At 53.4% G+C, this 14,975-nt stretch overlaps 1 protein-coding gene across 3 annotated transcripts in view; it reads left to right on the top strand.

Annotated features, from left to right (window-relative positions):
• The first annotated feature begins 832 nt into the window (after nt 1–832).
• TBC1D14 (TBC1 domain family member 14) overlaps nt 833–14,975 on the top strand; it is a 123,710-nt gene continuing 109,567 nt past the window's right edge. For 2 of the 3 annotated variants that reach the window (XM_039468168.2, XM_074395861.1), the window contains exons 1-2: nt 1,236–1,384; nt 12,743–13,481. In XM_039468168.2, coding sequence (XP_039324102.1) covers nt 12,760–13,481 — 722 coding nt within the window. In that variant the 5' untranslated portion in view covers nt 1,236–1,384; nt 12,743–12,759. Of the gene's footprint in view, nt 944–1,235; nt 1,385–12,742; nt 13,482–14,975 lie in introns of those variants that run through there. The other variant, XM_003934646.4, reaches the window with a different exon arrangement.

Raw genomic sequence — 14,975 nt, 5'->3', positions numbered from 1 at the left:
TCCTCTCTGGCAATTTACCTGCCAATGACAAGCCTCAGGGCTCCTGGTTGGCAGGAGCTAAAGCCGAGCGGAAACCCAGGCCTTCTGGCTCCCAGCCGCTAGGATCTCTCCTCTTGCCCTCAAGTCCCCAGAAGCTAAGGACAACCCAATAAACAGTCAGATACCTACTATTTGCCAGGCCCAGGGAAAAGGGCAGTAAACAAGATCAGCCAGGCTTGCCTCATGGAAGCCACAGCCTAGGAAGGGAATGAAGACCAACTGCCCGTCCACAGGGGCTTCTCACACACTCTCCACCAGGTCGTGGATCTGGGGCAGGGAACCCGGCTTCTGCCCCTCTAAGCTACTGACCCACACGGGTCCTTGGGCGGAGGGCTTCATCTCTGAGTCCGTTTCCCGCTTTGTACAACGGCTCTGTTCATAGGTCCCGCTTCTGGAGTTTGTGCAATGCTGAACCCAAATATGCACGTAACGCCAGGACAGTGGCTTCACACAGCTTCCCAAACTCACGATGCTTCCATCTCATTTTCCGGGGCTGTGACTTAATTGGCCTTGGGGCGCGGACTGAGCTTCGGAATATGAAAAGCTCTGCAGGCGATGCTCAAGTGCAGACCAGTTTGGGAACTACAGCGCCAGGCAGCCCGTCAAAGCGCGATAAGAGAGAACGTTCGGAAAAGCCCTCCACAAATTAAGAGACTAAGGCTGGCTGGGAGGACGCCACGGCGCCGCTCCCAAGGCCACCGCGGCGGGGCCTGAGCTCCGATCTCACGCAGACCTGCCCTTCCACGGCGGGGCTCGGGCCGTCTCCCGCACACCGGCCGGGGCAGGGGCGCTCATCGATGCGCTCCGCCGCTCGGCTCTCCACGCCTGGGCCCTGCCCGCTCGAGCCCCTTCCCCCTCCCGGCCGCTTCCCACTTCCAAGATGGCCGCGGGTGGAGTCGACCAGGTAAGGGGGCCCCTGTCGGATGTCCGTGGGGGCTCTGCGGACACAAAGGCTCGCTCAAGGCAGTCCCTCGCCACCCCGGTTGGTCCTTGGGAGAGAAAAGGGCCAGCGACGCCGCTTGGGAGGCCCGCAGCGGGCGATCTCCGGAAGACCGACAGCAGGGCAGGCGCCGAGCTCCAGACGCGGCGGGACGGGCGGAAGAGCAGGCGCGGGCCGGCAGGGGGCGGGGCGCGAGTGCGTGGGGGGCGTGTTCAGGGGCGGGGCGGGGCGGGGCGAGGGGAGGCGCGCGCCGCTGTTCGCCGCGGGCGGCTCGCGCGCACCTGCGGGCTGGACCCGCTGCCTGCCGCGCGCCCGGCGTCCTCGCCTTGCGAGTTGCGGGTCCCGCGCGGCCTGGGCTGCCGGCCCACGGGTCCCGGGGATGGCGTCGGAGCCGCGCTAACTCCGGTACTGAGGGCCTCCCGCGGGGGCCGGGCCGCTGGCCGCGAGGGAGGGGAGGGCGCTCGGGGCCGCCACCTGCTGCAGCGACCGCTGGCGCGGGGAGCGGCCGGGACGAGGAGGGTCGCCGGCGCCGGTCCTGCCGGGCGCCCCTCGCTGCGCGGCCGCGGCTCCTGCACGCCAGGGCAGCGCTTGCGTGGCGCCCGGGGCGGGGGGGCCTTCGCGGGGCCGCCGGGGCCGGGGGCAGCACTCGAGACTCGGCGGCCCTCGCGGAGGCGCGCGCTGTGCCCGGCTCCTTTCCGGAACTTGACGAAAAGTTTTCCTCCTCCGACGCCCGGCTTCGGACCCTAGAGGAGGCGGCTGAGTGGGCTAGAGCCCGACCCCGGAGCCCCCTTCCACCTCGGACCCTCAGTCCCCGGGCAGCGGACTCTCTTCCTTGGAGTCCCAGACCCCCGTTGCACCTCGGACCGCTCTATCTCTGGAGCCCCTGGCCTCCGGAACCCCCTTTCATTCGAAGTCCTGACCTCCTTGGACTTGGACCTCACCCGAACCCCCCGTCACTGGGTCAGGGAATACCTCTGCCTCGGAGCCCTTCATTCCCGGGCCGCGGAGACTCTGGCCCTGGGACCCTCGCTGGGCGGGGACAGCTGCCTTGAGGAGTGAGTCCCGGGACCCCGGACCCCCTCCCGCTGGGAGTCTCTCCAGGCTGTGGGGGGCGGCTGGTCAGGAGACTAGCGGAATGGCCCTGCGGACTTCAGATGCAGCCACCGCGAGGCCCGGGCAGTAGGCATTTTAGTAACTGCGCCTGACCAGGCCACGTGAAGCCCTGCTGTCTTAAAGTTACCCAGGACTCCGTTTTCTCCAGCTTGGAATTGGAAGCTTTGCTTGGGAACGTTTTATAGGCACCGGTCCATTTGGCCCCTGGGCATCAGCTTAAGTTATTTCATACACTGAGGCTAGCTGAGGAGGGTGACCGTGGTGGTGTCTTGGGGACCAGATGCTCACTCTCTTGTCCCCAGTATTGCAGGATGTTAGCACCTAGTTGCTGTCTTGCCTGGCTTTTATGGAGGTGGGTTGCCTGATGTAAACTGGTATTTGCTTTGCCTGGTCTCGGCTAGTCGTTACGGCAGTCCTGGAACACTTCCTGTTGCCCAGTTGATCTGGCTAGTATCAACCCGTATCTCAGGTCTGGATTTTGCCTCCCTCTCTGACCAACCCTCTTACTGCGTCTTTGCTGTGTGTTTGGCCCCTTGAGATTGTGGGCTCCACAGTGCTAATGAGATCCCAGTCCTAAGAAGAGCCTGGCATGAGCTTGGTGTTCGGGGTCATTGGGCGAGAACACCTTTTAGTAAACATAAAGGGTGCCGGCTGCGACTAGTGAGACAAAGTAACTGGCTGGGAGCCGCCCAGATGGGGAGGGGCAGAGATGGGATTCACGTTGAGGCCGGCTGCTGGGCCAAGGCTCTGCTCGCCTCGGTGGCCTCCGCTGTCCCAGCATTTTGCACCGAGCTGGGCTTGATTCCTGTTCGTACAACTGCGTGTTTACCATTTACCCACAGCCTACCCTCTCACATTCAGCTTGGGCACTGCCTCGCGCCTGCCTGCTGCTGCTCCCCCACGTTCCTTTTAGCCCTGCAGTTCACCTGCACTGGGTGCGCTGTCTCCTGCCACACACTCGTCACTTAGTGGATGACTTCCTGTCTTTCATGTCCTCACCTTCCCTCCTCCACTCTGTTTGATTTCTTAGCTGGTGCTTTGTAGAAGTCCTCTCTGAAAGTGAGGACACAGCCAGTCAGAGCAGCTTGTTTGAATCTCTCTCCTATGGATGTCCCCAAGCCTCAGCACAGGGGAGGTTGGGGGCGCTTTGGGGAGTCTTTGAAACCTTGGAAAAGAGTTGTTATCAGTGTAAACATTAATACGTAGAGAATACAAGAGGATTTTAGGAAAGTGAGTACGTGTTTGTTAACTTTAAATTTCTTTTTTTAGAGTCTCTGGGTTATGCTATGTTGTCCAGACTGCAGCTGAACTCCTGGGCTCAAACGATCCTGCGGAGTAGCTGCAATTATAGGCACACATCACCATAACCGGCTTAACACTTGTTTTAGGAATAGGTATGAAGAGCGTTTCCTGGACCTGGGTGGTTTAGTATTCTTGATTGTCCATCTGGAAGGTTCTCAGGGACTGATGAGCTTGGCTAGTCATTTGATTTTATAGATGGGGAAGTTGAGGCCCGGAGCTTCGTCAGTATCACATGGCAGGTGTGGGAAGAGAGACTGGTGACAGGAAGAAGCTGTACATTGTGGCCTTGTAGACAGACTGGCTGTGTCTGGCCTTGCTTATGCAAATGGTTGCTAAAATAGTGGGGCTGAGTTGGCTGGCCCCATCGGTGGCCAGGAAGGAATAACACCAGCCAGCATTTCCTAAGGCTTACCTGTGCCAGGCACGATTTTAAGGGCTTTATGTGGATTTTTTCCCCCTAATCTTGTCAGCTGCCTAACGAGATAGGGTCTCTTATTGTCTTCATTTTGCTGCAAGGAAACCAAGGCACAGGGAATTTAAGAATCAAGTCCAAGCTCACACAGCTGGTCAACAGAGGAGCTGGGATTTGAACCCAGGCAGTCCGCTGCTGGAACCCTGCATTATTTTTTCCCTCCTGTTTATTTTTTTGTTTAGTTTTTGAGACAGAGTTTCATTCTTGTCGCCCAGGCTGGAGTGCAATGGCGCAAGATCTCAGCTCACTGCAACCTTCGCCTCCTGGGTTCAAGCGATTCTCCTGCCTCCGCCTCCCGAGTAGCTGGGATTACAGGCATGCTCTACCATGCCTGGCTAATTTTGTGTTTTCAGTAGAGACGGGGTTTTGCCATATTGGCCAGGCTGTTTTTGAACCCCCAACCTCAGGTGATCCACCTGCCTCGGCCTTCTGAAGTGCTGGGATTACAGGTGTGAGCCACCACTCCCAGCCTATTTGATTTTTAAAACTTCATTTGAAGGCCAACATGCATACACAGGCATGTAAGAATGGTTAAGTGTTCAGCTTATCGATGATCAGGGTTATTGGGTGAATATACCTGGGCAATATTTTTTTTTTTTTTTTTGAGACGGAGTTTCCCTCTTGTTACCCAGGCTGGAGTGCAATGGCGCGATCTTGGCTCACCGCAACCTCCGCCTCCTGGGTTCAGGCAATTCTCCTGCCTCAGCCTCCTGAGTAGCTGGGATTACAGGCACGCGCCACAATGTACCTGGGCAATATTAAGGGCTCTAAGAGGAAGGCAGTTAAGGTTTAGGGGCTGTGTTTGCAAGTACTCCAGCAGGCCATGTATGAGCTTTGATGTCAGATCTGGTTTGAACTCAGTTTCTGTTGCCATGTGACCCTGGGTGAGTAACTTAGCCTCTCTAAATTTCACAGTTTCTTCAGTGCCCTTGGCAGGCTTGTGATTATTAGAGCATGTGATGGCACCCTGCATGTTTGGTACATGCTAAATGCTCAGTAAATTGTTTCTCTTATTAATAATTAAGATTATAAATTATACAGGCTTTAAGTAGTCTATCTTCCTAATGTTTCTTTTGCCTCCCAGTCACTTCACAGGTACTTAGGAAAATCAGTTAATTAGTTATTTACCAAATCATTAACTGAAGCTGAAACTTTTTGCATTGAAATTCTTTAAATTGTCTTGGCTGGGCGTGGTGGCTCTAATCCCAGCTGTTTGGGAGGTTGAGGGGGGTGGATCTGGGCAGCAGGTGGAACCTTGTCTCCACCAAGACAACAACAAATTAGGTGGACAGGCCTGGTGACGTGTGCCTGTGGTCCCAGCTACTCTGGATGCTGAGGTGGGAGCCTCGCGTGAGCCTGGGAGACGGAGGTTGCAGTTAATCCAGATCACATCACTACATTCCAGCTTGGGTGACAGAGACGCCATCTCAAAAAAAAAAAAAGAAAGTTTCACCTGTGCCTGTGGTCCGTGTAAGTTAAGTGTCCGCTCATTAAGGTTGTGAAGGAGCCTTTGAGAACCCTGAACAATAGTTTCTGCTTGGTTTGCTGAAACATTCATGGGCTGAAACTTATTTAAACAGCATTGTATCAAGTGACAGGTTCCTGAAAGTTGCCACCACTCACGCTATGGAGGAATATGTGAGATTCTAGGAAATTCTTTTCTGGACTGTTTTTATCCGAAGGAATCACCCTTTTAAAAGCCAAACTAGGCCGGGCGCGGTGTATCACATCTGTAATCCCAGCACTTCGGGAGGCTGAGGCAGGCGGATCACCTGAGGTCAGCAGTTCGAGACCAGCCTGACTAACATGGAGAAACCCCCGCCTCTAGTAAAAAGTACAAAAATGTAGCTGGGCATGGTGGTGGATGCCTGTGATCCCAGCTACTCAAGAAACTGAGACAGGAGAATCGCCTGAACCTGGGGGTAGAGGTTGCGGTGAGCCGAGATCGCGCCGTTGTACTCCAGCCTGGGCAACAAGAGTGAAACTCCATCTCCAAAAAAAAAGCCAAACTACTTTTATAGTGGACTTTTCCATTTTACATAATGCAAATCAGTTCATTGTGTCCTGCCTTGTGTGAGCTGTGGAAAGAGTCAGCGCCCTGGAGTGTTCAGACCAGCCCTGCCCAGCTCCTTTATTATGCATCACCCATTAGACCTCAGCCTTCTTTAAGCTCTTTGGGTTCTTGCAGAGGTGACAGTGCTGGTGGATATAGACATGGACACAGTGCCTGAAGTGTGTCTGTGCTTGGGGAGTGGAGGCAGCTGCTCGTGTTCATGAGCCAGAAGCACCCGGTCCTTTCTGCCTGAGCCAGGACTTGAATTAAAAAAGAGAAAGAGGCCAGGCTCAGTGGCTCACACCTGTAGTAATAGCACTTTGGGAGGCTGAGGTGGGTGGATCACTTGAGGTCAGGAGTTTGAGACCAGCCTGGCCTACGTGGTGAAACCCTGTCTCTACTGAAAATACAAAAATTAGCTGGGCGTGGTGGTGGGTGGATGTAATCCCAGCTACTCTGGAAGCTGAGGCAGGAGAATCGCTTTGAACCCGGGAAACAGAGGCTGCAGTGAGTCGAGATCGTGCCACTGCACTGGGTGACAGTGAGACTGCGTCTCAGAAACAAAACAAAAAGAGAAAGAGATGCCCAGGGCTTGGTGCTCGTGTCGCCCTATACCAGGCAGGCTGGTTCTCAGGGAGGTGCCGCATTGCTCAGTGGGTTCTCCTTGGCGTTAGAGGCTCCACTGGGCTATTTCTCTTGAACAGTCCTGCCCGCCCTCTGGGGCTGAGATGAAGGCCTGATGGAGCAGCCGCTCCCGTGAGGAGGTTCTTATTCCCCCAGAATCCTCACCAGGAAGCATGGGGGACTCTGAGAGGCCTTGTGGAGAATGCCGTGGGTGCCGGGGACAGACGACTCAGGTGGGGACCCCCTGTGACCGCGTTGGGGGGGTCACTGCACCTGCTCAGCCCAGGTTTGTTATTCCCATCTGGAAATGGTAGGACGCAGTCTGCTGTTTATAGGGCAAGGTGAGCAGAGGTGCTTAATGTCTGTGACAGGCCTTCGTGAGCAGCAAAGCTTACCGAGGGGCCTTGGAGCCACAGACTTGAGTTCCAGCCCAGCTCTGCCACAGGACAGCGGAGACCTTGGGCAGGCCGCATACCTTGGCTTCCTCCTCTGGGTAATGGGGGTACGACCTGGCTCCCAGGGCTGCTGAGGGGCTGTGAAACAGAGCGGTGTATTTAGAGTTCAGGACGGTGCCTGGTTCTCCCCAGTACATTGCCGTCCTGGGGATGCTGTTAGGTGTTGCAGGCTGGTTCTGCCCTCTGGAAACCTTGGCTCTGGGACCTGTATACCCTCAGGCCATTGCAGAGTAGGAATGAGCTGTGTGGGCCTGACCCTTAAGGATAAGAATCCAGGCTGGGTGCGGTATCTCATGCCTGTAATCCCAGCACTTTGGGAGGCCAAGGTAGGCAGATCACCCGAGCTCAGGAGTTCAAAACCCGTCTGGCCAACATGGTAAAACCCCATCTCTACTTAAAAAAAAAAAAAAAAAAAGCAAAAAATTAGCTGGTCGTGGTGGTGGGCACCTGTGATACCAGCTACTCGGGAGGCTGAGACAGGAGAATTGCTTGAACCTGGGAGGTGGAGGTTGCAGTGAGCTGAGATTGTGCCACTGCACTCCAGCCTGGGTGACGAGAGTGAAGCTCTGTCTCAAAAAAGGATAAGAATCCAGAAGTCAGTGGCCAGAGCTGGATTGATGGCAGGCTTGGCAGTGAAGGTGAGTGCACTGTCCTTTGAAGATCAGATAGGGCAGTGGTGACCCCCTTGCCATTGGGGTTTGAAGAGACAGCTGTTCTGTGGAGTGTCAGAGAGGAGCTGGGACAGGGGAGGCTTTGTGCTCCAGCCTGGGAAGAGGCTGCCGGCCGATGTCTGTACAGACGCAGCATGCCTGCTCCCTGAAGCCACTATGAGTGGATTTATTCCCCTATGGGAACATACCTACATCATTTGGTTTGGCCTTTGTAAACAATTTCTTTAATTTAGGAAGACTTTGGTCAAGACCTTTCCCACTGCTTTTTGAGGAGGAAAAAAGTTGCTTTTAGACGACATTGTTTCCCAAAGCCACATGCAGAGTCACCAGCAGAGCTACCCTCTTTTCTGACTTGTGTTGAAGATTGTGGCTCTGGTGGAGTGATGGTTGATTGAATCCCTCGGGGGCAGCTGTCCTCTTTGCTCCGGGCCGAACCGAGTCTTGGGACAGGTAAATGCAATTCAGATGGCGTCGCTGCATGGAAAGAAAATCTAGTCTTCCTCTTGACCGGAAAGTGATGACTCATCACCATTTGGCTTGAGTTCGTGCCTCCATGGCAGGGTACTGGGCCAGGTGCTGGGGCCGTTCCTCCTGTGCCTCGGGCACCTATGCGCACCTGCTGCAGTGGTCACTGCCGCAGGGAGATGCTGTCTCTAGGACGTGAGCGATTAGGACTTTGGAAAACAAATGTCGAAGGAGGAATTTTCCCTTTCCTGACCATCACGTGCTGACTGTTCCTCGCTATCTGGCCTGCATCTAACCGGTGTGTAGGCAGGCACTGTTCAGCTGCTACGTGCACGCTCCGGGGAACTCCACGGGAGGGGAGTCCTTCCTCGCATTCCTACCTCCAGTGCTCACCGAGTTCTTAGAACCCAATCCAACTCTCAGCAGATGTATCTTGGATGGGACCGTCTCTGAAACCTGCCCACTTGAGAACTTAGTTGTTAGTCGTAATTAATTCAGCAAGTCGATTTTTGAAGCCTTAATCCATGCCAGGCATTTGACCAGAGAATAATTCCCAGAAACAATTAGAGCTGTGCCTGCCTGAAACAGAATCCAGTGGGGAGAGAGACATGAAGACAGTTGTAAAATAGTTGTTTCTGGTGGGGTGTGGCCGAAAGGAGCCTAGGAGGAAGGAGGCCCTGCAGCTTTCTGGGAGAGGAAGGGAAGGCTTTTCAGAGGCGGTGGCCTTGGAAAGCACCAGTAGAGCGTCTCTTTGTGCTACCCCTACCTGGGTTCCAAAGGCCCCTGATGGCCTACCTGGGGAGGGCACCGCACGTGGTGGCACAGTAGGTCTGAGTGTTTGGGCTGGTCAGGGGGTGACTGCCCAAGGCTGGAGAGGCAGGCACAGATGGATCAGGAGGGTCCTGTGTGCTGGCTCGGGGAATTCAGGCTTAGTTTGTCTTTTATGAACATGGACTTGGCAGCAGGCCATCTACAGTTGGTCTCCTGGCTGACATCCAGAGTCCACCCATGAGCCTTGTCTCAGAGGCACACACCTTGTTTGTACAGCTTCCCCCACGAAGGGTACCAACAGGAGGCAGGTGGCCTTGGAGTGTGGCTTCTGCTCTAGTGACGCCGGTGGCACCAGGCGGAAGCGCTTGAGGACAGGTGGCCTTGGCCCTTGGAGAGTTTGCTTTCAGAGTATGTTGCAAGCGGAAGCACTATTTTCCCTTTTAGATTTATTTCCCTGAAGACTGACGCCCTGTTCCTGAGGTTTAAGGAAGTTAACTGGACTTGGGACTCGCAAAGGCCTCAGAGGTTGCTCAGCTTCTCTATTAAAGAGACCCGGGCTGCTGTCCCCAGTCCCCCACAGCAGAGAAGGGTCGTAGAGAAAGGTTTTCTTTCTCTACCTAAAGCCAGATGGGTTTGCACTTTGCCAGACCTCACTTCCTTCTTCTCTGTGCTTTCTTCTTGGTGGCATTTCAGGGAAGGGGTCCTTGGATTGCCATGAATGAAATCCTAGAGTTTCACTAAAATGGTTTCCAATTCCAGGCATGAGTGATGCCTTCTGCTTGCCTAGGCACTGAGTTTCCTAGGAATGATAGACTTTTTTGTGTTCCCATCTACTCTGTTAGCAGAATTTGCGTTCTAACCACATCTCTTTTGTGGCAGCTGACATTTTGTGTGTGTGTGTACTAAGAAGTAGAGGGAGGCACACCTCCATTGGGCACCTATTGTGTCACTAAGGGGCTGGGTTTGTCAGTACTTTCACCAGACCTTCTCATTTCTTTTATCCTCAGACTGGCCTGTGAGCTGGGATGTTGCCCCATGTTACTGCTGGGGAAGAGGGAAGTTAAGGCTCAAAAGGGTTAAGCACCTCATTTGAGGTTGCCTTACCTGGCAAGTGGCAGAGCCAGAATTTCTGCTGGTCCTGTGAGAGGTTCTCAGCTATTTAGCATGAGGATTTCCTCTTGCATGTGTGGGTTTTTCTAGTTTGATCTGTTAGAGTGTTGATGGTGTTTTCATAATTCTAATGGCCTTGACATTGTCAAAGATTAGCTCTTAACTGTGTGCTACAAATGTTTCTTACTTATTTTCCTTTTAATTAACTTCCAGATTTGTATATATTTGAATCTACCTGGATTATGTCTTTCTTTTGTGAATTCTGTTGTTTCCTAACATAGCAACTTGAGGGATTCTTCCCAAGCAGGGGACACAGAGGGTCTGCAGTGGCCCTGCCTTGGAGGGCTCATGGCTCTGGGGAAGAGTGGTGAGGGCTGTGAAACATTGAAAATGCGTTCACATGTGTGGAGGCGATGTCCGGGTTCTTCCAGACAATGACCTGAGTTTTTGCTGTATAGATTAGAGAAACATTTTATTTTTTTGCAGCACCTGTATAATTTTGCCTTTTTATTTTTTGAGACAGAGTTTTGCTCTTGTTGCCTTGGAGTGCAGTGGCATGATCTCAGCTCACTGCAACCTCCACCTCCTGGGTTTAAGCTGTTCTCCTGCCTCAGCCTACCAAGTAGCTGGGACAGCAGGTGTGCACCACTACACCTGGCTAATTTTGTATTTTTAGTAGAGATGGGGTTTTGCCATGTTCAGGCGTCCCCAAACTACAGCCCGCGGGCCGCATGTGGCCCCCTGAGGCCATTTATCCGGCCCCCTCCCCGCCGCACTTCAGGAAGGGGCACCTCCTTCATTGGTGGTCAGTGAGAGGAGCGCAGTATGTGGCGGCCCTCCAACGGTCTGAGGGACAGCGAACTGGCCCCTTGTGTAAAAAGTTTGGGGACGCCTGGCCATGTTGGTCAGGCTGGTCTTGAACTCCTGACCTCAGGTGATCCGTCTGCCTTGGCCTCCCAAAGTGCTGGGATTACAGGTGTGAGCCACCACGCTGGCCTATAATTTCACTTTTGTATTAAATCCTACTTTTGTCTGCATTTTTGCTTTAGTGTCGTACAGTGTGGTTTAATGTCTAAGAAAAATGGATGATCAATTAGTGTAACACTGTGATTAAATAATCCTCCCTTACTCACTGGTCATATTTGAAGTTTTTGTTTTTTATGTTTATTTGAAATGGAGTCTCACTGTGTCACCAGGCTGGAGTGCAGTGGCGCAATCTCGGCTCACTGCAACCTCTGCCTCCCGGATTCAAGTGCTTCTCCTGCCTCAGCTTCCTGAGTAGCTGGGATTACAGGTGCATACCATCATGCCCAGCTAATTTTTGTATTTTTAGTAGAGAGAGGGGTTTCGCCATGTTGGCCAGGCTGGTCTTGATCCACCTGCCTCGGTCTCCCAAAGTGTTGGGATTACAGGTGTGAGCCACTGTGTCAGGCCATGCCAGAGAACTTTACACATGGCCTTAGATGTGTGCGTGTGATTAATGGATTTTGTTTGTTTGTAGGTCTTTCTCTGTTACTCAGGCCAGAGGGTAGTGGTGCAGTCATGGCTCACCACAGCCTAAACCTCCCAGGCTCAAGTGATCCTCCCACCTCAGTCTCCAGAGTAGCCAAGACTACAGGCATATGCCACCACATCCAGCTGATTTTTTTAAGTTTTTTATAGAGACAGGGTCTTGCTGTGTTGCCCAGGTTGTATGGACAGCTTTGACTCTTCTCACTCAAACCTTGGAGGTTCTGGTCTTTATTCTTCCTTTGTTGATGTTTATCTTCACTGAGTGGGCCTCCTAACCTGGGTTTATGTAATCCTAAACCAAGCCTTTCTAACCTACACCTCATCTCCTTTGGGGTCTTGTAGGTCCCAGCTCTGCTGTTAACACAGCAGTGTGATCTTAGACCCGTTTCTTAATCTTCCTGAGCCTCGGTTTCTTCCATGGTAAAGGGGATACTATGCCCAGCCTCGTAGATGTGAGTAAGTGTGACTGAACATTTGCGGAGAGGCCTGGCTGCTGCAGATGGTGTTCATAATTTATTTTGTTGTTGTTTTCCATCTTAATGAAGATACCTTAGGATTGTTTGCTGTCTCAGAACAAGTAGATCCTTGACTTACGTATGGGTTATGGTTTCACATATTTTGACAGAGATATTTTCTTTATCATTCAACCCCCCGCCAAAAAACTCCAGCACCCACCCCGCAAGCCCAGTCCTCAGGCTCCCAGTGCTGTCCTGGGGATGGAGATGTGACTGGTAGGGGTGGTGATGTTCATTTTTACCTTGGGCACATCCTTTGTCTGGGTTATCTTCTTGCTGTGTTACATCATGACAGTGTATATTAAAACTCTAGCTTCTGGGGCAGGTGTAGTGGCTCACGCCTGTAATCCTAGCACTTTGGGAGGCCTAGGTGGGCAGATCGCTTGAGGTCAGGAGTTGGAGACCAGCCTGGCCAACATAGCAAAATCCCATCTCTACTAAAACTACAAAAATTAGCTGGGCATGGTAGTGTTCATCCCAGCTACTTGGGAGGCTGAGGCAGGAGAACTGCTTAAACCCGGGAGGTGGAGGTTGCTGTGAGCCGAGATCATGCCACTGCACTGTAGCCTGGGCAACAGAATGAGACTCCATCTCACACACGCACACAAAAACAACCCTCTAGCTTCTAGACTTGATATGTGGGGACGTGTGACCTTTTCAAGGCTTTCTCCCTGAATTTCCATGTTTGTGTTTTTTCTAGTTTCTCCTTGGACCAAGATGACTGATGGAAAACTCTCCACCTCTACAAATGGCGTAGCCTTGATGGGCATTCTAGATGGTCGACCAGGAAACCCTCTTCAGAACCTGCAACACGTCCATCTCAAGGCGCCCCGACTCCTCTCGGCACCTGAGTATGGGCCCAAACTGAAACTCAGGGCTCTAGAAGACCGGCACAGCCTTCAGTCGGTGGACTCGGGGATTCCTACCCTGGAGATCGGCAACCCAGAGCCTGTGCCCTGCAGCGCGGTCCCCGTGAGAAGGAAGCAGTCCGACTCGGACATCGTCCCAGAGCGGGCCTTCCAGAGCGCCTGCCCATTGCCGTCCTGTGCGCCACCGGCCCCTAGCAGCACCGAGCGGGAACAGAGCGTGCGGAAGTCCTCCACGTTCCCCAGGACAGGCTATGACTCAGTGAAGCTCTACAGCCCAACCTCCAAAGCCCTGACCCGCAGCGATGACGTCTCCATCTGCAGCGTGTCCAGTCTTGGGACAGAGCTGTCCACCACGCTGTCCGTCAGCAATGAGGACATCTTGGACCTTGTGGTCACCAGCAGCTCCAGTGCCATTGTGACCCTGGAGAATGACGATGACCCACAGTTTACCAATGTCACCTTGAGCTCTGTCAAGGAAACCAGTGGCTTACACCAGCAGGACTGTGTCCATGAGGCTGAGGAGGGGAGTAAACTGAAAATACTGGGCCCATTTAGTAGCTTCTTCACCAGGTAATGCTCTCTTCGCCCTGCAGAAGAGCTTGCTTGTCAAGTCCTGGCCAGCGCCTTGTTCCTGTCTCAGATGTTCTGTGTGTTCTCTGGGTTGTTAGGCAGGCACTGTCTGACCCTGGTAACTGGGCCTTTTCGTGGTAGCCCGAGATCCTGTGGGACTGTGCAGGACCGGTCTGTTGCGGATTCAGCTCTTCTGTGTCCCTGGCTCATTTGCAGTCTGTTGTCACTTCTTGGCCTCCAACCTGTTGTGGCTGTCCCACAAGTGTCCAGTGTTAGCAAATCAGCAGCCTGAGCCTCTACAGGGCCCTGTACACTCATAACGTTTCTTGGGCCAAACAGAGGTCACTGGTGAGGGTGATGCCAGTTAGTAACTCCCATTTCTTTTTTTTTTTAATTCACCTGGGTGCAGGTGAGCTAAGACCGAAAAGGGCGTTAGCCTTTTTTTTCTTTTCTTTTTTTTTTTTTTTTTTTTTTTTTTTGAGATGGAGTCTTGCTCTGTCACCAGGCTGACATGCAGTGGCGCAGTCTTGGCTCACTGCAACCTCCGCCTCCCGGATTCAAGTGATTCTCCTGCCTTAACCTCCTGAGTAGCTAGGATTACAGGTGCTTGCCACCATGCCTGGCTAATTTTTTTGCATTTTTAGTGGAGATGGGATTTCACTGTGTTAGCCAGGATGGTCTCCATCTCCTGACCTCTTGATCCGCCCGCCCTGGCCTCCCAAAGTGTTGGCATTACAGGTGTGAGCCACCGCGCCCGGCCTGTAACTCCCATTTCTAGTGCCAGCCCTCACTGGTGTAGTGCAGTGCTGGCATCCTGGGTGTGCCAGCTGTGTCCCCATGCTCCTGCTATGCTCTTGTGTGCCTGTCCTGGCACTGCCCCTGCTGTGGAGGTGCACTGCAGCCACGTGCATTCCCACCCGTGCTGGGCCCGGCCATACAGCCCGTCCCCATGGGGCCTTGTCACCCGGGTGCTGGAGTTCCTGTGTCTCCCTGAAGCCCCGTGGGGGCTCTGCCTTCAGCTTCTGCCTCTTATTTGTGCTCTCGTGCTTTTGTTCAACAAGTGCCTGTTTCCTAGGCCCTGTTCTAGGCCAGTCAGGTGGGGTAATACGGGGAGAGAAATGATCTTGGATTATGACTTAGGGTGGGCTTGTAGCCTGGGAGTGGTGGGAATGGACACCACAGTCAGTCACACAAGCAAATGTGAACTCTTGAACTGTGGTGTGCTGGGAGGAGGGACACGGGGGCCGTGGAGAGTATGTGTAGAATTGAGATCTGTGGCCGGGTGCGGTGGCTCACTCCTGTAATCTCAGCACTTTGAGAGGCCGACGTGGGTGGATCACTTGAGGTCAGGAATTCAAGACCAGTCTGGCCAACGTGGTAAAACCCCGTCTCTACTAAAAATATAAAACAGCCAGGCATGGTGGTGCGGGCCTGTAATCCCAGCTACTTGGGAGGTTGAGAATCCCTGGAACCCGGGAGGCAGAGGTTGTGATA

The sequence above is a fragment of the Saimiri boliviensis genome, chromosome 3 (assembly GCF_048565385.1).
Source record: "Saimiri boliviensis isolate mSaiBol1 chromosome 3, mSaiBol1.pri, whole genome shotgun sequence".
NCBI lineage: Eukaryota > Metazoa > Chordata > Mammalia > Primates > Cebidae > Saimiri > Saimiri boliviensis.
Note: the sequence above shows the minus strand (reverse complement) of the source record. Positions and strands in the feature narration are given on the sequence as shown.